Here is a 20,400-nt window from a genome sequence, read left to right as displayed (position 1 = left end):
AATAAACTAAAACTCAAACAAGAGCAGGTGAGTTTTTTTTTTCAAGTGATAATGCCACTTCAGTCTTGACGCCACAATGACCCCACGGTCGGTGATCAAGCAATTCAAACAGACATGTACGATGTGATGCTGACAAAAGTCAGAGCCACAGAGCCGTTCGCCCGTCACCACCCTTCACACCTTTTAGTTTTCCAGAAAACCTATATTCACATGGCCTGGAGTGATATCTGTCTAAGTCAAAGTAAAATTCATACGCCCTATCTATGGCCTTTCCTGCACACACTGACAAATTTATGAGATTATTCCGCTTTGGAGGCCCGGTGGCACAGACTCACGATGGCATCCGGGCCGATTAAAAACAGAATGTAAATGACCTTCACTGCTCTTTCATCACAAAGCACTTCTTATGCTTATCCATGGCACCCTGCCCCTCCCTGTCTCTCTCTCTTCCACCTCTGTCATCTCAGAGAAGAAGGGGGAAAATCATTAGACACAAATGGGGAGGAGAGAGCAGCTAGTGGTTGCTATCACCAGGAAAGTCAGGGCAAAGCTCAGTGCCACTGAGAGATGGTGAGCGGACTGCATTGGGGAATTTCTGCCCAGGGAATGCACAAGATTTTCAGCTCATTATGTGAGATAAACAAATGGCTTACTTTGGAGATGCTGACAGTCATGTGTATCAGCAGGAAAACAAAAGTAGGTGCTTTTCAATTCTTATTTTATATTTTTCTGTTTTCTTTTGGCAACTGGCAAAATGTGTGTTCTTTGTGAATAATGCATCTACACGGCTTTTGTAACATGAAATGATTTAAATTCTTACAATCATTTTAATCATGTGATTCCTGATAATTGCAGCTTCATATTCTGATATAATTTTACACAAATGCATTACACCCTCACAAATTTGTTTTTGTTTTCAAGATTAATAATAATTGCAAAGCGGCTATTGAGGAGCATTAATGGGAACCACAAAATCCACACGAAGACGCCACCGATTTGCTTGAGTGCAACGCCTGTTTGGCAGCAAATTGATGTGGTGGACCAGTACTGCGCCACTGACAGCGAGCAGGATGGGTAATGCCATGCGAGGCATCATTGCCTTTTTTCCCTCCGAGCGCTGTCAACGCATCCTGGTGGGGGACCTGAAGGAGATGCCTCTCGATCGGACCCTCGACCTGAGCGGCAGGCAGCTGCGTCGGCTGCCCGTCACCCTGTGCGCCTTCAGCGAGCTGGTGAAGCTCTACCTGAGTGACAACAACCTCAGCAGCTTACCCGCTGAGCTGCAGGCGCTGAAGAAGCTGCAGCTGCTGGCCCTCGACTTTAACTGCTTCGAAGAGCTCCCCGAAGCGGTCTGCAGACTGCCCCAGCTGAGCATCCTTTACCTGGGTAACAACAGACTTCACCGTCTGCCCAGAGAACTCAAAGAGCTGAAGGAACTTAGCACTCTGTGGCTGGAAACCAACCGCTTTGCTGTCTTCCCTAAAGTGGTCTGTGAGCTTCCGAATCTCAAGACCCTACACCTGGGCTACAACCAGATACGGACTTTACCAAAAGAACTTAGGCGACTGGAAGAGCTAAGAAGCATCTGGCTTGCTGGGAACCAGCTGGCCGAGTTCCCACCAGTGCTGCTGGAAATGCACTGCCTAGCTGTCGTTGATGTGGATCGAAACAAAATACAACAGTTCCCAGGACTGTCCTACATGCAGGGCTTGAAGCTCGTCATTTACGACCATAATCCCTGTATAAATGCCCCAGCTGTGGCCGAGGGTGTCAGGAGGGTCGGGCGGTGGGCGGACTGTCCTGATAGTGAGCAGGAAGATGAGGGGTCAAAGGCGGCGAGCGAGACCACAGCCGAGGTGACGGAGGCACATCCTGAGTCGGAGCACAACCCTTAGGGTCAAGGAAGCAGACGACCTTCAGCTGAGGCGAGGACTGCGAGTCCCGGAGGCTGCTCAAGTGGAACACTTACAGAGCAGAGGGGTGTGTTTTACATCAGGCCAATGGTATTAGGGCCATATTTGGTAAAGCCAAATATAATGGTACCACTATTATATAATGAGGTATTTCAAGATGAAACATGTTTGAATGTCTTATATCAATATGCAAAACTGAAACAAATAGCAGCAACAAAACAATATTGTTTATTACTATTATTTTCATCAGTCTAAGATTTCTTCAAATCAAACTAAATCTAACTGCTGTGTTGAATTTCATAAGAAACAGAAAATCTGTATACAGTACTGTGTTCGCATATTAAATGCAGAATGGCTTTCATGCATTCTGTTGAAGTGACTCTGTAGTTGGATGTGGTATACAACAAGCTGTTGAGGTTATGCTTTGGGTCATGGACGAATGGATCTGATATCACCCGCTATGGTACATCACAAGATGTCACTGTAGAAATACAGTGGTCTGTGAACTTTTATTTTCTACAGGAAAGTCCAATCTTCTAATTCTAGCAGTGTGAGCTACTGTCTGCACCTGCGGGGGCTAAATACAGTGAGACTTTAATACAAGTGATGGATGGTTTTACTCAATTAGTGCATTCCTAGTCCAGACTGATGCATAATTCATCTGATAGATTGGGGCTGTGGCTTTGAATAAAGGCTGCTAATGGGCCATTAGATCATCACCATAAGGTTCTGATTTGGAACAGATCATAAATGCAGTTTTCCAACTGCTCAGTTTCCAGGAAATGTCTTGTAAACAGAATTAAAATGTCATGCCACAATGTACAGTACATTTCTGACCATGCTGAACAAACTAAACTGCATTCCAGCCTTTTAATGGGGAATTTAATCATTCTTAAAAGCATGACTATCACAGCATCCTATTAAAAACTACAACCGCTTTGGCTGAGGCAGAAGTATGTTCTGTTTGTATTCTTTATGTTACAGACACATGTTAAGATATTGGAGACAATGAAACCAGAGGACTACGTGCAACAACAAATGTCTCTATGTTTGTTTAATTTAGTATCGGTGCATATCTAACTTATGGAAGCATTTAAAATAATATACTGTAAGAGAGACACAAAACTGACTGAATATATTAAGTATCTTTGGTTCAAAATGCAACATACATCTGCACACAATCGTACAGACAGTTCTCAACACACAAATAAAGACTTAAAACATAAAAACAGAATGTTAACAAACATACAAACCCAACTTCTCAGTATTAGCATTAGTAAACAACACAAAATTAAAAACAGTAAACATTCTCTTTTTGTATACTTAGACAGTGTTAGAACAGCCTAGCTTATAAATTAGGACCCATAAAATATATCTTGGTGGTTTGTCGTAAAGAAAGACGTAACAAATGATATTTTCACAACAATGAACAGCACAGTGCAGGCAGCACTGTAATTGAGACTGTATACTAAGAACTGATGGAATGAACACCACTTTATAAAAGCATTCAAGTTTTATCTTAACGTGCCATGTCAGTTAAATAGCCCATTACACGGAGACATGGCATAACAATTTGCAAAACGAATAAGATCAAATCATGCAAAAATGCATTCAATAATTTAAATGGAACCACTGCAAATGTTTTCTATGAATTAAATAAAGACGCCTTTTAGGCCAAATCCAATTCCTCTGAGAGAACCTCTAAGCAGAAGTGTCACGAGGCCTATTTGCGCACATCTAAAAATGCATGAAGTCCATTAAACAACTTTTTATTCCAAGCTCGCTACATTTAATTTTATCGATGTTTGAACTACCTATAAAGAGCGTCACTATATTCATCATTCTGCCTTTGCGCGAGTGCCTGTCTTCATTTGATAAAATGCCACATTTCAAACGTTAGACTAACTTAAAGGGTGTGTTAAACTTCTGGATAACACATCAGAGCGATGCCAAATTCCTGCTGAAAGCACTGTCAAACAGGCTGAAGCTGGAATGTGGAACTTCAACTGTGCCCATGAACAAAACTAAAATGCCGACGAACATAAAGCTGTAAAGATGCAGTGGTTTTGTTTCAACAATCTGTCTACTAAGTTAACACTAAGCAAGAAGCCATGTGGCAGCTGGAACAATATACTGTAGTAACATATTCTCATGCATCTATGTTTGTCCTAACTTCAGCAGTTAGTTTGCTTGAATCTGCATGTGGCTGCATTTTCACAGGCTCAGCCAGGGCCCAGGTCTCTGGCGGAGCGTTGTCTCACCCTGGTGAGGTAGCACGGATGCCTCTAACATGTTCAAGCCGTTGTCTTCCCCTGGCTCCTTAGTTTCATTAGACTCTTCTTTGGTACCAGGCACATCAGGCCCAGAGGCATCTGAGACATTTACGGGCTTTGTGGGAAACAGCTCTGTGTTGGTTTCATTTCCTTGGAATTCAGACAAATCAGTCACAGATCCTATCACTTTGGGAGCATTGAGTTCCTTCTGGGAGTTTTCCCTCTCCATGCGCTTTAGAGCCTCCTCTCTCCTCTGCTGGATGCGGGTGTTGTCTCCCATCATGACCCTGACCCTCACTTGGTCTGGAGGCCAGAGCCCACCCCATATGAACTGCAGATAGCTGAACAACACAATGACACTGAGGAAGGCAAAATTGGTAGCCACGCCGATCACAGCAGATGTCAGGGGGAAGTTGTACAGAACATAGCGTATGCCAGTGAAGTAGGCATGGATGCGGAGCTGCGATGAGTAGATCTGCACTCGCTTGGACTGGATCTCAACGATGGAGCCCACAGTCGGTTGATAAGCATTTGTCTTGTAGTTGGAGAACAGTTCGACTTCCACAAGCTGCTTCTGCTCAGTCATACCAGTCAGAAGGAGAGGAGAAAAGCATAAGGTGCTCAGGGTCTGCAGAAGGCTGGAGCGGTAATGCAGCATTGTAGATCGCCCCACCGATGAGACAATGTGCCCACCTCTGGTATAAAGAAACATCTGGACCATAAACATACCCAGCTCTTCATTCACTGGAGACTCCGGCATCTCTAACTCCAAAGATATGCGATAAGGCTGTCCATTAGCCATGACCTGATCTCGATCGTTCTTCAAAAACGAGATGTTGGCTCTGGGAAATGAACACAGCGCTGAACCTGACGCATCACAATCAGAGGCGTAGTAGAAGTGCACAGGGGTGGAGAAGCTCACAGTGGGCATGTAGGAGTAATAGAAGCTTCCATAAAGGAAGATGGACACCCAGAGCAGCAGGACCAGGACACAGAACAGAATGGCAGCCTGAAACAAAGTTCGCCGTGCCTTGAGGAGTGTCACAGCTGCCACATCGTGTAACCAGTGCAGCACCGGTCCCATCGGAGCCCCCATGGTGTCTGATCCAGATGTTCGAGTCGTAGTTCGGGCAGTTGGTCCTCCTTCGAGCCCGGTTGACTGCTGCCTCTGTGGCGACTCCTTATAGTCATACATCAGTGGGTGTATCCCCTTTAAAACAGTGTAGCTAATTGCTTAAAGTTATAGTCAGCATCACTGTCAACTTCGCTCCACTGTTAGCTTGTGTGGCTAATTTGGTCCACAAGCTAATGAGGTAAGATGCTCTACAAAAACAACGCATCTGTGGCGTTCGAATATTTCTGTGGATCTGCTCCAGACACAAAAATTCTTTAGCCTTCGCATTAAAAACAACACTACGGCTGCCGTTACTGCTTCTGTCGCTGCTACACAAAACATGACCCCGTGACCCGGAAGTAGATGCCTTCTTTCGAGTCAGCTCGAAGGAGGAGAATAGCCGCAACAACGACGCCCGTAAAGGAAGCAGGCCCTCAGATAGATACACTCTGATGGGGAAGAAAAGTCGCGTCACAGGAGGAGCAGTCGGTCGAAGAACGATTTTACAGCTTTCACCCCCTGGACTGCGTGGCGGGAATAGCGGAGAGAGGGAAGACGCGCCCTCGGGGTCTGATGGTAATTTTTTTAACATTTTAGCGGCAGGCTAGCTGGATGCTAACTGCTCACGAGGATGAAGACGTTGCGAAGACTGTGCCTTTGTAGTAAACCAGTCTACTTATCGCGTATTATTTAGTTCCAGCATTGATTACCAAGTGGTAACGCATACTGCAACACAATAACTGCTACGTGACCGCTGTAGTGCCTCGTGAAATAAAGCAGTTTGTTTTTATCAAGGAGTCTTCAACGGGCTAGCGGCTAGCATGCTAAGCTAGCGGTTATTGAGCTAGGTAGTAGTGTTTTAGTTGTGCTTTCTTCCTAAACCAGGCTTAACGTTACGTTCAAAACGTGTGACCTAACACAAGTGCTGTAACATTTACTGGCTTTATACACGACTCTAACGATTGTGCCCATGTAGACAACTAACGGGTTATTTTATGATTGTTGATTTGCAGAAGAACAAGAAGGTGATGCACACAGAATCGTGAGACGCACAGCGATGAAGGCTCCCACAGTAAAGGCCACGGGTAAAATAACTTTTTAAGAACTTGTAAGCAATAAGGGGTTGGTATATGTTTTGACAACACTGATTCGTTTCCATCTCTAGAGGGTTTATCCCTGCTTGGAGCCTATGAGGATAGTGATGAAGAAGATGCGGGAGACTCTCAGCGTTCAGCCGCAAATTCTCAACGCAACCAGCCTGCTGACATTGATAGTACGTTGGCCAACTTTATGGCTGTGAGTATTGCAATCCCCTGTTATGGTCATTGGATTCAGAAATGCACTCATTGAGGTTATGTTCTCCTTTATGATATATACATTTGTAAATGTAAAGCAAATCTACTGTAAAGTCCCCCTTGTTTCGGGATTGATGTAAATATGCTCAAACATTGCCAGATACAGACATGAGTGTGCTTACGTCAGTACAGACCCCCCGAAAAACAAACAGCCCAGTAATTACTGAGTGTCTCAGTCCAAGAGGAATCAAATAGATCAATAAAATAAAACCACAAGTTGTTAGAGGTTACCAGCTGTTGGTTTTTATGATTTCCTTTTTGTCTTTACCTTTTTAGGAAATTGATGCGATCACTACTCAACCAAGTTCAGAGGATGCAGCACCTCATCCTTCAGCCGTTACAGCCACCCCACCCAGACCTGAGGCTAACACTCAGCAGTCAGCTCGTAAAGATGGACAGGCTCAGCAAGGCACAGAGTTTGAGTACAATACTCAGTACTCTTTAGCTGGAGGTGACTGGTTGTATTGTATTATTACAGTGCATGTCATGTGTCATGTATTGCAATGAATTTTCTGCTTTGTGTGCTTCTTTGGCAGTTTTGCATAATATTGCCAGTTTTTTTATTCTGTTTAAGAAAAAAAATATGTATATGTATTTTGAAGTTGGTGTAGAGATGGGAGACTGGCAAGAGGTATGGGATGCTGGTTCTGGCTGTTACTATTACTGGAATACTCTGACCAATGAGGTGTCCTGGGAACTGCCAAACTGTCTAGCTGATCAGGTGCAAAGCCTGGGACAGGGTGCCAACAGGTACGTGTAACTGAGAGAGGTCAATGAAGGGAGGGTCATTTAAAGTACAATTGCCAGTTTACTTGATGAGCTGATGTGTTTCAATTTCTTGACTTGCAGTGTCAATGGCAATGGTACAGCACATGCTGGTTTTTACACAGAGGAAAGCACTGCATCTGCTCCAGCGCCAACTACAGTGACCAAACCAAAGGCAGGTTTCAATACTGTTTTTTTTAAAGATACTTGATTCTGCAATGTTAAACAATTGCTCTTCTAAGTCTAAATGTGTCTGACTTGTGTTTCATTTAAAAGGAGGTGATTGAGAGTGTTGTGGGTCTTACAAGCGAAGAGGAGGAGCGGCATGGAGTGGCTGCATCTCTGCTTTCTTCTCTGATCCCTTCTGAAGTTAAAGAAGCAGAAGATAAATGGAGAAAAAGACTGCTGAAATCTTTAGATGACACAGAGGCTAGTTTGGATTCTGAGGGGGATGCAGCAAAATCCCCTGCTGAACCTCTGCGTGACTCAGAAACAATTACTACTGCCCCAAAAGATCCTTGCCCCAAGAAGCCACCAGGGGAAAACTCAGATGCTGAGGAGGAGACCGAGGAAGACACAGTAGAGCTAGAGCTGGCCCTGGAGAGAAAAAAGGTCTTTTTTTTTTTAAAACTTTCTTTTTTCTAACACAAATCTGATTACTTTCTTGAATTATTGTTTTTTTATATAGCAGTACTAATTCAATAATACTAACAAATGTTAACATGTGTCTGTTGTTAATGTATTGTTGAATTCTTAGGCTGAGCTCCGGGCTCTGGAAGAGGGTGATGTAAGTGCAGGGGGCTCCAGCCCTTCTTCAGAGACAAGCCAAGATGCTGCTGGTCCTCGTGGTCTACTTAAGAAGAAAAGATGGAAGACTGCCTTTCCCTGTGCTGCCAGCCCGGACTCTAACAGCAGAGGCTCAGACTTACAGGAGAACGCAGACACTGGTAAGTTAAAATCTTTTCTATGATCTGATGGTGAATGAGATGACATAAGTACCTGTCGCCATTATCCAAAATCTCCTGCATACTCAAATCCTCTCTTGTGTCACGTAGCACTTTCTAAAATTCCAGAGAGTGTGGCTGAAGATGAAGACAAGGAAATCAAAAGTTCTGAGGAGAAAACACTTCCTCCAGTAAAAGAAGAAGTTGAAACACCTGAACTCAAGGTATCAGTAGTGATAGTATCCTGTATCCTAGCAACTTCATAATTAATGTGACATCCTTTTTTATTTATTTATTCATTTTTTTAACGTGGGGGACAATGTAGTTTCAGATTGGAGAACTGGCTAACACATTAACCAGCAAGATGGAGTTCCTGGGGATAAACAAAAAGGCCATCTCAAACTTCCAGTTGCTTCTGCTACAAACTGAGGTAAGAGGATTACAGTGTAGTTACGAAGCAGTGTTACTATAGCTTCCAGTTGGGTTCACGGTATGACTTCTGAAAAATTTAACGTTTAATTCTGTGTCACATCATTTTGCACAGAGCCATGTGGCAGTACTTAATATTTAAAATCTCATAATAATCCGTCTCAAGGTGTCATTCTGCAAATTTACTGTCACTTTGTTACTCATCTGTCTTGTGGCTGCTATGCCTTTTTATTATCTGTCTCTCTTTAATTTTATTCCCCTTTTTTCTGCAGACACGCATCGCTGACTGGAGGGAAGGTGCTCTGAATGGGGTCTATCTTCGTCGCAGGCTGCAGGAAGCTGCTGAACACATAAAATATTACGAACTTAACGCCACCCCAAAAGGCTGGTCCTGCCACTGGGACAGGTACGCGCTCCTTACCTTTCACATCTCTAAAATCCCTCGCCCCCCAGAAATCTTACCGTGTGACTGCACCCAACTCGGTACCGAGATTACAGACTTTGTTACTTGACTTGGTCAGAAGCGTAACAAGTTGGAATGGATCAAAAAACGTATTCCAAACAGACTCTCCAGGGTTTCTATGAAGTGTTCCTGGCTCTCTGCCTTGCATGTACTGTTAAGGGCGCATCCACTCTGGGCCAGCCTGCTCCCTGTTAAATATACCACTATGCCACAGCGGAGACTCCTTGTCCCAGACCTTTAAGCCCTTCGCTATACGGGCATTTTCATTGGTTATGGGTTCAGTAAGTGGAAGATTGGGAGGGGGAGTAGGAAGGTTCGTTGCGTGGGAGAGCTTTGCACTTTACAGGACTACAACCCCAGAATGCAATGCAGACAGAGTGATGCCCTGGAAACAACAAGTGTCACGCATCAAATAAAAGGTGAAGATGGAACGATGACGGGAATCCAGCAGGTCAGACCAACTCTATTTTATATGTCTTCCTGTTTATTTTTTTCCTTGATGTAAAACAAGTTGACTGTGTGCTTGTTGTTCTCTGACCCATGGCTTTTGATGATGGTGATATTGATGATAATGCCTTCTCCCTGGCTTCCTATGTCTGGGAGGGAGTGGTTGTCCAAAATGGAACAAATGTGACAACCATGGTGTAAGAAGCTAAATGCTGCTTTCCAGACCTAGAGATGATTTGTTTTAATTCATTTGTTTTTGAGAGCAAGGTGGGTTCCCTATCCACATCAATGACCACACTCTAATCAGGCCCTTTTTATGGATGGCTAAAGTTGCTGTCCATCTCAACACCCTCCCACCAAAATGTACCATGAACGTCACTCCCTTGCCCTAATATTCCAGGGTCTCATGCCACTCAAGTAGTTACAAGACCAGACATTGAGATTGCCCTCTATCTCTGTTGTCCCACTTTTTAGAGAGCACAGGCGGTATTTCTATGTGAAGGACCGGACTGGTGCCTCCCAGTGGGATTTCCCAACAGAGGAGGACAAGGACGAGGACCCAAAAGGCAGCCAAGTTACCTCGACTCAGACTTCTGGCCAAGGGGACACTAAAGCATTATCTGCATCTGGTGTCACAGGTCGGTTTGTTGCTCATATGCACCATACAAAGCTTTTCTTTTTACTGTAACTGTCTGTGACTGAACATGTGCATTGTCATTTGGTAAAAGCCTACTCAACAGTCTCACAGTAACTATGTTGTTATATCCTATCAGGGTCTTGTGAACCCACTGCCCCAGCACCTCCTTCTCAACCTCCTGAGCCTCTTCAGCCCCCACAGCCCAGTGCATTTTGGTCCCCATCCCAGCCTCCCCTTCCTAACAGCCCCCCTCCCCCCCACAACTCCCCCCCTCCACCACCACTCCCCCCAGACTCACCACCACCACCACCTCCGCCTCCTGACAGCGATAGTGAGATAATGGAGGTGGAGATGGAAATGGATGATGATAATGATGCGGAGCCTCCAGCCCCTGGAACTGAGGAAGATGGCAGCGGGAAGCCTCCTTTACCCCCAGGCACTGCCAGCATGAAAGTATGGCAATAATAAGCTTTCTTGCTTAATGTCTTCTTTATATATTATCAACAGAAGAGTGTACTCCCTAATTCATTTATTTTTTTATCTATATCAGATTGTAGAGTCATCTGGTCCCATGGTGAAAGGGCAGAAACGTAAAGCAAACCAGATGAATAAATCCATTACCATCGGAAGCAGTCCCATTCTTTACACCCAACCTGTTGTCAACACAGGTAAAAGGATATAGCTACAATCTATTTGATTCTAGTATTTTTTAGAACTATAAACTATAAACACTACACCTTTGCAGAGCAACAAATTAATTGGTCAGAAATGTGTTTATACAGTTTAACGAGTTGTTTTATTTTAAGTCAATACTTTGTAATAAAGTAAATATATACAGTGTTTAGATGTTTACTAATTATTTAAAAAAAAAACTTGTGTGCAGGTCATTTAATGCCAGCAACTGCCTATTGGGGTGTTCCAGCCGTTACTGCTCCTTTGGTCCCCTGTGAACCTCCCATCCCACCTATTCCAGCCCTACCTCCTCAACCGCCACTGCCACCATCCCAGCCACCATTTGAACCACCTGGACCCAAAGTTCTACCCATAGACAAGACCAAGAAAATAAAAAAGGATAAGGTTTGTGTTGGGTTTTACATATAGGGGTAAAAGGGAGTAGTGTATTAAAGAAAGAAATCTATTTATCAGTTACTGCATTAAACTTCTTTGTACCTGACTCTAGTATATTAAACAGCAGTTTCTTGGTGTCATTTGATTTTTCATCTTTAATCTGTAGACCAAGAAGAGTAAGACCAAAATGCCTTCCTTGGTGAAGAAGTGGCAGAGTATTCAGAAGGAGCTGGATGAGGAAGAGAAGAGCAGCTCCAGCGATGAGGACAGGGAGCAACTTAACAAGAAGAGTATTGAGGAGTGGAAACAACAACAGCTTGTGACGTATGTTTCTTCAATTTGCATAGTTGTTCATATATGTACATACCACGGCGTGTACTATTGACTGCTGCAGGAACTTAACTTGTACTATTTGCGTCTTCTCCAGAGGAAAAGCGTCGAAAAATGCTAATTTTGAGGCACTTCCTGAAGATTGGCGGGAACGACTGAAGAAACGGAAAATGATGAACAGCACATAACATCTGGCCTCGATCATCAAAAATATTTTTAAAATCCGCTTCAACCAATACCATAATGTCATTTGTTTTCATGTGTATTATTCAATGATATATTGATATGTTGAAGTTTTCTACTATTGTGATGGAGAATTTTGGAGCCTTTTACTAGCAGTCACTGCTGAGTTTGGCAGATCCTACTTGTTTTTTTTTAGTTTTTTTTTTTTTAGTCACAATTGTAAATGTGCCAAATGTGTTTAGTTCATTAAGAATAGTGTCGTCTTACTATGACTTTATGTAGATGACCACAACAATTTTTTTTGTGGGGGGGTTGTGTATTTTATTGAGCATTTTACAGCTGTGTACATATATTGTAAAATGGGACAAGCCACGTTTTGGAATGGGAGGGAACATCACTGAACGTGTACATTTTGTAAAAAGTTATTAAACTGTTTTTCCACAAGTTAACCTTGTTTTTTTTAGTCCTAACTAACCTGGCTTCAATAAATATTGGTACAAGTGCCAATACAGTCCAACAAATAGCCTATACAGTAAGATACTAATACTAGCAATTAGTCTGCACCTACGTCATACCGATGACGTGTGGACCGCCGTACCCCACCCAAGGCAACCGTGTTGGTACGCGGTTGCCTGGCAACCGCAGTTAGCAAAGAATTGCTCGATTGTGAAGCTAGTGGCGTGGAGTTATTTGGGCCTATTTAGAAATTGAAGGTATCGTTTTTTTAATAACCAAACCAACACAGTGACTGACAGCTATAAAGATTACTCATAAGAAATATTTTGATAAAGAGTAAAGCGGGATCGACTGTCGTGTTGCTTACGCTAGTTGCGTGAGCTCAGGTAACTTTATATATCGATGTGGCGCACGGATTTAAACTATTGAATAATGCAACAGACCAAGAAGGCAGCGCCAAACAGCGGTACTGCTGTGTGAGCAGTTGGATTAGCGTCACTCCTACACTACAACAGCTAGTTACGGTGCGACGTAACGGAAAAGAAAGACTTCTGTTGGCGTCCGCGATGCCTGTGAGAGACGCCACCTACAACACCTCAAATGTGAGTCCTGTCATTCATTGTTCTGTAATAACGCAAGTGGTGTAGACTCTGAATTTGAAAACTAGAATAAAGCACTAATGACTTGTTTTTTCCCCAATCAGGTGGCCAAATCACCATCCTTAGCCGTCTCCGCTATCAGGTATTGGAGGGATTCCCACCATTTGGACAAATTAGCCATTGGTGACTCTAAAACAAAGGAGGATGGGGTGGAAACAGCAGAGAGGAGGCAGTGTAAGCAATTTTCACACTTCCTTTCCAACACAAACTTTTATACTTTAAATGTTAAAGATGTCTGTATAATAAACAGGAACCTGTGCAGCATCAAAGTTTGCTTGGTCTAGCAAGCACATACATCTTAAGAGTATGTCCACAGTTCACCACTTGAGACACAAATCACTGTTACTTAAAGTGGGATCCATGTTTCCGCTCAGTGTCCATAAACCTAAACCAGACACTGCGGACCAGGCAGCTCCTCATAGGCTTTGATGGGGACAAGCCCATGTTGAGTCTCAGGGCACCGCAGGACCTGGTTAACTTCCCATCCATCTCATGTGCCCGTTGGCCGACAGAGTGTGAGGTCATCGACGACATTATCCATCACATAGGTAATTTAAAGTGCTTAAAATGCCAGACTTCGAGTCAGTGTTGGTGAGCAGCTGAAAGTAAACAATGAGTAGAATTAAGTTAAATACAGTGTAAATTCAGCATTTTTTAAGTTAATTTTCAAATACACTGCATTTGTATTGCAGAGTGGGAGCCCTCTGACCCAGAGCCATTCTATCAGCCCACAGGATATGAGAAGACACCAGTGCCAGTTGGAGAGGACAGAGGGAAAGTGGTGTACTGTATTGATCATGGTAACATTTCACAATAAAGACATTTTTACATTATATCATTGTGTTGATGTAATAAACTTACATGTTACATACAATAATTATAGGAACATCCTACATTGAGTTATAAATATTTACAGATGTATTTTTCATCTTAGTACCACCATCAACAATGCAAAAACACTTTTATTAAAGTCCTTGTTTTTACAAATATACACTTTCTGTTGTTTCTATACCCTTAAGCCACTAAGCGCCCCTTTTTCACCTGTTCTCGTGTTGGTGGAAGCAGAGGCCCCTTGAAGAGTGCCATTTATGACATGAATCAGACAGACTCCACCCTCACTTTTGAGTCACGCTTTGAGAGTGGGAACCTGCAGAAGGCAGTACAAGTGTAAGTCTCTGAACGTGGACGATCCTTAATCGTGCCTCTGGGTTCATCTACCTTCTCTCTGTCGTCTCATATTTCTTCCATTTTTCAGGGGAGTCTATGACTATGAGCTCACCCTGCGTACAGACCTGTACACAACAAAGCACACGCAGTGGTTCTACTTCAGAGTCAGAAACATGAAGGCTGGCGTGACTTATCGCTTCACTATAACCAACCTGATGAAGAGCAGCAGCCTGTACTCTCAGGGCATGAGGCCACTCGTGTACTCGGAGAGGGCTGCCAGGGAGAAGGATGTTGGCTGGTACCGCACTGGTTCTAATATTAAACACTATCGTAACTGTAATGAGGTAGGTAAAGGAATATACAACAATATACAGAACAATACTTAATGTTTCCTCTCAAAAAACATTATCGCTGTGTTTTCACAGTCTGCAAAGGACAACGATGACACGGTCCCCCTGTTTGCCCTCACCTGGACCCTTGAGTTCCCCTATGACTCAGACACTTGCTACCTGGCCCACTGCTACCCCTACACTTACTCACACCTGCAGCAATACCTCATGCGGATTTCATCCAACCCAGTAGTTTCATCGTACTGTAAAGTGCGGGTGCTCTGCCACAGTCTCGCCGGGAACGCTGTTTACATGGTGACAATAACGTCTCAGCGTGCTGGCAGGGTTGACGGCTGTACCAAAAAGGCCGTGGTGGTGACAGCTCGAGTGCACCCTGGGGAAACCAATGGCTCCTGGATGATGGAAGGGTTCCTGGACTTTTTGCTTGGGGACTCAGAAGATGCTCAGCTCCTCCGAGATACTTTTATTTTCAAGGTTAGGAATCTAACACTTCTTACTTAAGTACATAATAGTTTGTCTGTATAGCACAAGTGACCTGTTTGGATAAACACCCCCTCAAACCTTCATAGGAGACGTGGTTAGGATAGTTTTGTAGTTTTTTGCTGTAATTACTTTGTAATAAATACACAATGCTGTAAATTTCTATGAAATGGTTTCTTTTTGCTAATTTGTATGTTGTATTGTGGCTACAGGTGGTACCAATGCTAAATCCAGATGGCGTGGTGGTGGGCAATTATCGATGCTCTCTGGCAGGCAGGGACCTTAACAGAAATTACAAGACATTGCTGAGGGATTCCTTTCCCTGTGTGTGGCACACCCGAAGCATGGTGGAGAGGTAAGTGCCTAAATGACGATTCAGTAACACAGTGCAGTATAGTCTGAATTATATTCTTAGTCCCTGTTGTGTTCTTTTCTCCAGACTGATGGCTGAGACAGATGTCATCCTTTACTGCGACTTTCATGGCCACAGCCGCAAAAATAATGTCTTCATGTATGGATGTAACAACCGAGGTGATGCGTCACTGAAGCTTCAGGAGAGAATCTTTCCCCTAATGATGAGCAAGAACACTAGTAACAAGGTGAACTTATATGTTTTTACCTGACTTTTAACTGTACATCTCCAGTTGCTAATTTATTGATTTGAACAATTTATGCACTAGTGTACTAGACAACACAAAGTACTATACTCACTGCTTGCCATCATTTCAACATCAACCATGTCTTCCTCAGTTCTCTTTTAAGAGCTGTAAGTTCCGGACACAGAGGAGCAAGGAGGGAACAGGCCGAATCGCCATGTGGAGACTTGGCATCAGTAACAGCTACACAATGGAGGCAACCTTTGGAGGATCCACTCTGGGTGAGCGCAGACTACAGATGGGTGTTTGTGCATGCTCTGTGTGCCTTGTGTGACGACCTGTCATTGGTTTGACTGTTAGGTGACAGGAAAGGAACACATTTTACTACTCGAGATCTGAAGTCCCTGGGCTTTTACTTTTGTGACACTCTGCTGGACTATTGTGACCCGGATCAAACAAAGGTAAGAGACCATGCAGCGTTTTTGACTTTTGTCAATATGTAGACTCATAAGCAGCAAAAAACTGAACATTTATTGACAAAATGATAAGAAAAATCTCTGCTGATCCTGTTTTTTTTTTTTTAGATCACTTACTGTCTGACGGAGCTGGCAGTGTTGATAACAAAAGAAGTCAGAGACAGACTTGGCAAAACTGACTGTAATTTCTCTGTCTCTGACTTGGAAACCAGGTGATGTATTCTTTTGTTAAACATGTCTGTTACAAATGTCCTTATGGGGAAATCATATATTGGTAGCATATGAAATATTAAGAACATCTTGAATTATGTCAGAATTAAATTGGCACGTTCCTGCAGGACAATATATTAGGTTTTGATTCTTGGAATGTGATTTGTAATTTTGCTTTCACAGCACCAGTGGATCAAATAGTTCAGACTCAGATGGACTCCCGGTCCATTTACTGAATCAGTCAGCAACTTCCCAGTCAAAGGTATAAACACTGCAGTGATTTCTTTTACCCGAGTTTTAACTTTTTAAGATACACCATACATTTAATCGTAGTGATCACTGTGCCAGTGTGAAAGAGTTTTGAATTATGTATAGCTTGTCTTGGACCAGTCTATTACATATTCACAATCTCTTCCAAAGCAAACTCCACTGAAGAAGAAGAAGAAACGCTTAAGGAGTCGCAAAGAGAGGAACAGGCTGCGTCCAGACAGAGTGAAGAACAACACACACCAGAAGGACGTCCAAATTACCCTCAACAACATTGTAAGAGCTTATTAGCCCATTTAATTACTTCAAACTTTGACTAGATAGTATGTTAATGTCTTTAAACAATACTTAATAACAATGATTTTTTTGCAGGAGTCTGGCCTCGCATGTGAAAACTCAGTCAAGGAGAGCCTCCCAGAGAAGCCCGTTGGAAGACACAGGAAAAAATGGCAGGTGAGAGTCTGAATACATAAAGATAGGAAATAATTTAGGGGCTTTTCCTCATAAGATTTCTTTTTGTCATGAAGGTAAATGGTCTGATAAAAAAAGCTGTACCTCCTTCCACCGCTCATGCTGGGGAGGTCAGTCAAGTGACTCTGTGGCAGGGCTGTGAGCCTGTCAAGGTAAAAACACTCAGACACTGATTATTTTATCCTCACTAACTATTCTGCTGTTGGCACAGTATTGCATATTAGTTCAGATTTATTTTATATGAACTTAATCATTGGAAGTTGAGAAGGCCAGGCTAACAAATGCAAACCCAGCAAGGAAAGCATCAGTTATATTTCAAAAAGTTATAAAAGAAATGTTACTTTGAATTATTTGTTTTGATTTCTGGATGTTTTTTTTACTGGGGTATTTCTGGGGGTTTAGAATGATTGTCTAGACACCACGATGACTCCATACCTGCATCACAGGGCAAAAGCCTGTTCACATCTAACCTCATTATCTCGCACAGGTAATGTGTACTTTGTACTTCCTATGCTACATACTCATACTATACTCATCACTTTATGAGTTTAGAAGCCAATTATGTTATAGTTACTCGTGTTACCTTTTGACTATTAAATATGAATGAGTTTAGTATAGACTCCTGGAGAGAAATGAACCATGGATGCATTATGAAAAGACAGTATGTTTGACAGTTGATGGGGTAGATGTGGGACATTGGAGCGGCCCCTCACAGATGCTACACCTAAGCGCTATCCATCCATCTTCACCGAATGTTAAATATTACGCCCAGCAACAGCATCACTGCCCACGACCATACTACATGTTCAACAAAGGCTACAGAGGTTTGTCAGCATGTAAAATGACTACAGTTGGAATAGAATCATACTTACAGTCAAAAACAACTATAAAAATGATGTAAACTTGTCTCCTGTTATCAGGGCTGCCACCTTCCCTTTCATTGCCCCAATGGTAAAGCTCTTCTGTAAATATATGCAATTTTAAATAGATGACTACATACGGAGGTATATCTAGATTCACTAACGGTTGTCTTTGTCTGTGGCAGGTCTCCCTCATTCGAGCTCACTGGGATGGTACCAGACATTGTTCCAACAAAGCGACTGGTGTCAGCCTTCACTGAGCAGGATATTTTTACAGACAAGTCTTTCCAGGTTTCAAAATGTTGCAGTGTGCCTGAGAATTCCTCCACCTTGATCACTAATAAACCCATGACCAGTCCACAGAATGAGGAGCAGGAAAACTCATTTGAAGGTTATATATGCACTAATACTGTCATATCAAATCAAAATTAATTTTGGAGCTTTCTTTTATTATGTTATTTACTATGTGACTGTGTTGCTGTTTAGTGGGGTTGTCCATGTTCAGATGTTTACCACTTGGAGAGAACCAGAGATGTGTGACCCATGACAGTCTTCTAAGAGAATCTGTTTCATGCAGCAGTTTATTTGACAATGTGCTGAGGAGCACAGATTTAAGAGGACAGAGGTAATTCACATTCACATTCTGTCTCTTTTAAATACAGAATCTCATTATTAAGATCTTTTATTATAGTTTTGTGCTCATATCTCCTTTTAATTTTTTTAGACTGTACAAAGAATCTCACAAAGACAGAAGGCTGAAAGGTGTTTTGCCGTCTTTGACAAAGCCTTCAGGCCTCACAGAGATGGAACTTCGGTGTTCACAGAGTGACACTATTCGTAGGCTGCAGGCCAAACACACCAAGCTGTGTCTACCTGGAGGAGAAAGCCAGAGTATGGTTCCACAACAGGCACAGGCCGTACGACCATCACAGTCTGCACCACTGTAAATACTTGTTATCTAGGCCTAATTATTGATACACACTCACTGTGTTTTAATTTACTTTATTCACTGTGAAACAGCAAAATGACAATTGCAAATCAAATACAAAAATAAATACAATTTCCCTTTTTCTGTCAGAGATTAGTCTATGTACCATTTATACATAAATGTTTTGTACATGTAGGTACATTAAAACATTTTTCTTGTCAATCCCAACCCTGGGAGATGTGACATAATGAATGGTCCTGGTGCATCCAAACAATACAGAAACACAAACTACGGTTTCAGCTTTTAGTCAAACTGTCGGATATGAAATTGCCTTTCTGTGTGTCTGACCATGTCCCGGAGTGCCACAAAGCCAGAGAGGGCCTGGAGGATTTAGGAATGAAAACATAAAACTTTAATCAGTGATTATCATCATACAAAAAACTTTAGTTATTGCAATTACATGCACTGCAGAGACTACCTGCATACCTGCGTTAGTATGAATGTGGCAAGAACGATGTGAACACCCCTCTCCAGGGGCTGAATGAGAGTGGCTTCATTGAAGAGCAAAAACAGGATTAATGGAAACTGCAGAAGGATGCTCAGCAGCCAAAATCCAGCCAATTCTGGGACCTTACACAAACAAAGACTATACATTATTACTATGACTGCTTTCCTCAGTATTTTGTACTATGTTAGTGGTGCATCACCTTCTCTTGTAAGTTCCCAGCATAACCAAGATAAAGCCTAATGGCCTCAATCAGGGTCATCACGATGAGAATGGTGACGAGAATGAACTTGTAGTAGTCCGGTAAGACAGGATACTGGTGAAGACAACAACCAAAGCATGGCATTAAAATGAACGACTTTCTCACCACTGTGGCCCCTTTCTGTCTTTGTGGACGTTACCTTGAGTTGAAGCATCACAATTTCACTGATCCACCACCAGGGGAAGAACCACATGTTAAAGTACAGAGACATCTGGAGGTGGAGACTTGACAGAACCTGCTTGTCTGAAACAAAACAACAGAACATGAACTGATCGGACAAGCAAAGAAAATCCTCTTAATCCTCTTAATTTGAAAAACAATGCTGGACGAACACGTGGCCTAATAAACACCCACTGGTTGCAATACACATTGCTAGCATTAGCTGACTTTACCGTGTCGCAAAAACGTGTCGTTCTCTTTTGTGAAAGGCTGAGTTCGACTTTGGTCAAATAATACGTTCCGTGAAAAATCCTCCAAGCGCTTTCTAATCGTCTCCGGCAGGTCCATCGTGTAAAACGCTCTCTGGAGAGCAAAACATCACCAGAACGAAAGCGATGCCAAAAGCTTTTCCTCCCTGCTTCCGCCTCTCCTTCGCTTCACACAACGGAATGCCTCAGACGTTTCCATGGATACCAACAAAGTCTCGCGTTTCTCTCAAATCTCGCAATGAATGTGTCTCATTCCCTCCGTTATTTTCACTTCTCCTCTTGTCACTTGTTTAACAAACAATCTGTATTTAGCCAATGTTATATAATATATGCACGCGACACAGTCTTTTACAGGTTAGGAAAA

General features: G+C 42.7%; 5 protein-coding genes across 10 annotated transcripts; 3 read left to right on the top strand and 2 right to left on the bottom strand.

Moving 5' to 3' along the window:
- The first annotated feature begins 483 nt into the window (after positions 1–483).
- lrrc10 (leucine rich repeat containing 10) lies at positions 484–2,622 on the top strand. Its single transcript, XM_029152445.3, has 2 exons — positions 484–696; positions 922–2,622. The coding sequence occupies exon 2, from the start codon at positions 1,032–1,034 to the stop codon at positions 1,893–1,895; it is 864 nt and encodes a 287-aa protein (XP_029008278.1). The 5' UTR covers positions 484–696; positions 922–1,031; the 3' UTR covers positions 1,896–2,622.
- Positions 2,623–2,952: 330 nt separating this feature from the next.
- bscl2 (BSCL2 lipid droplet biogenesis associated, seipin) lies at positions 2,953–5,645 on the bottom strand. Its single transcript, XM_029152440.3, has one exon. The coding sequence runs from the start codon at positions 5,379–5,381 to the stop codon at positions 4,128–4,130; it is 1,254 nt and encodes a 417-aa protein (XP_029008273.1). The 5' UTR covers positions 5,382–5,645; the 3' UTR covers positions 2,953–4,127.
- A 26-nt stretch (positions 5,646–5,671) lies between these two features.
- On the top strand, positions 5,672–12,365 carry fnbp4 (formin binding protein 4). Its single transcript, XM_029152435.3, has 17 exons — positions 5,672–5,876; positions 6,314–6,385; positions 6,466–6,596; positions 6,932–7,106; positions 7,258–7,405; positions 7,505–7,595; positions 7,697–8,032; positions 8,178–8,367; positions 8,476–8,588; positions 8,690–8,794; positions 9,066–9,199; positions 10,178–10,341; positions 10,477–10,793; positions 10,891–11,008; positions 11,224–11,417; positions 11,575–11,732; positions 11,836–12,365. The coding sequence occupies exons 1-17, from the start codon at positions 5,753–5,755 to the stop codon at positions 11,924–11,926; spliced, it is 2,661 nt and encodes an 886-aa protein (XP_029008268.1). The 5' UTR covers positions 5,672–5,752; the 3' UTR covers positions 11,927–12,365.
- Positions 12,366–12,489: 124 nt separating this feature from the next.
- Positions 12,490–18,990, top strand: agbl2 (AGBL carboxypeptidase 2). Of its 6 annotated transcripts, XM_055509751.1 has the most exons (23): positions 12,490–12,634; positions 12,819–12,979; positions 13,081–13,210; positions 13,411–13,584; positions 13,729–13,836; positions 14,056–14,203; positions 14,292–14,547; positions 14,629–15,027; positions 15,246–15,388; positions 15,473–15,632; positions 15,784–15,910; positions 15,990–16,090; positions 16,214–16,317; positions 16,499–16,577; positions 16,736–16,858; positions 16,955–17,035; positions 17,110–17,205; positions 17,456–17,540; positions 17,716–17,877; positions 17,974–18,004; positions 18,099–18,304; positions 18,400–18,538; positions 18,638–18,990. In XM_055509751.1, the coding sequence occupies exons 2-23, from the start codon at positions 12,944–12,946 to the stop codon at positions 18,858–18,860; spliced, it is 3,111 nt and encodes a 1,036-aa protein (XP_055365726.1). In that variant the 5' UTR covers positions 12,490–12,634; positions 12,819–12,943; the 3' UTR covers positions 18,861–18,990. The 6 variants fall into 6 exon arrangements, with proteins under 6 accessions (XP_055365726.1, XP_055365727.1, XP_055365725.1 ...); XM_055509752.1 differs by having other exon boundaries at positions 12,490–12,979; positions 17,728–17,877; XM_055509750.1 differs by having other exon boundaries at positions 12,490–12,979.
- tmem17 (transmembrane protein 17) lies at positions 18,900–20,372 on the bottom strand. Its single transcript, XM_029152447.2, has 5 exons — positions 20,001–20,372; positions 19,748–19,851; positions 19,549–19,662; positions 19,328–19,471; positions 18,900–19,222 (listed from the first exon to the last, which is right to left on the bottom strand). The coding sequence occupies exons 1-5, from the start codon at positions 20,113–20,115 to the stop codon at positions 19,145–19,147; spliced, it is 555 nt and encodes a 184-aa protein (XP_029008280.1). The 5' UTR covers positions 20,116–20,372; the 3' UTR covers positions 18,900–19,144.
- Between the last annotated feature and the right edge of the window lie 28 nt (positions 20,373–20,400).

The sequence above is a fragment of the Betta splendens genome, chromosome 6, assembly GCF_900634795.4.
Source record: "Betta splendens chromosome 6, fBetSpl5.4, whole genome shotgun sequence".
In the NCBI taxonomy this organism is placed as follows: Eukaryota; Metazoa; Chordata; class Actinopteri; order Anabantiformes; family Osphronemidae; genus Betta; species Betta splendens.
This window is presented reverse-complemented; position numbering and strand designations above follow the sequence as displayed.

Excerpts from the sequence above, each read along its gene's own strand:
- bscl2 (XM_029152440.3), bottom strand. The coding sequence starts at position 5,381 with ATGTATGACTATAAGGAGTCGCCACAGAGGCAGCAGTCAACCGGGCTC.
- agbl2 (XM_055509751.1), top strand. The coding sequence starts at position 12,944 with ATGCCTGTGAGAGACGCCACCTACAACACCTCAAAT. Across the intron at positions 13,211-13,410 it reads AACAGCAGAGAGGAGGCAGT|TGTCCATAAACCTAAACCAG; the intron begins GTAAGCAATTTT and ends GTTTCCGCTCAG. Across the intron at positions 15,389-15,472 it reads ACCCGAAGCATGGTGGAGAG|ACTGATGGCTGAGACAGATG; the intron begins GTAAGTGCCTAA and ends TCTTTTCTCCAG.
- fnbp4 (XM_029152435.3), top strand. The coding sequence starts at position 5,753 with ATGGGGAAGAAAAGTCGCGTCACAGGAGGAGCAGTCGGTCGAAGAACG. Across the intron at positions 6,597-6,931 it reads CGTTGGCCAACTTTATGGCT|GAAATTGATGCGATCACTAC; the intron begins GTGAGTATTGCA and ends TTACCTTTTTAG. Across the intron at positions 8,368-8,475 it reads ACAGGAGAACGCAGACACTG|CACTTTCTAAAATTCCAGAG; the intron begins GTAAGTTAAAAT and ends TGTGTCACGTAG.
- tmem17 (XM_029152447.2), bottom strand. The coding sequence starts at position 20,115 with ATGGACCTGCCGGAGACGATTAGAAAGCGCTTGGAGGATTTTTCACGG. Across the intron at positions 19,663-19,747 it reads TTGTGATGCTTCAACTCAAG|TATCCTGTCTTACCGGACTA; the intron begins GTAACGTCCACA and ends TGTCTTCACCAG. Across the intron at positions 19,472-19,548 it reads CTGGGAACTTACAAGAGAAG|GTCCCAGAATTGGCTGGATT; the intron begins GTGATGCACCAC and ends TGTTTGTGTAAG.
- lrrc10 (XM_029152445.3), top strand. The coding sequence starts at position 1,032 with ATGTGGTGGACCAGTACTGCGCCACTGACAGCGAGCAGGATGGGTAAT.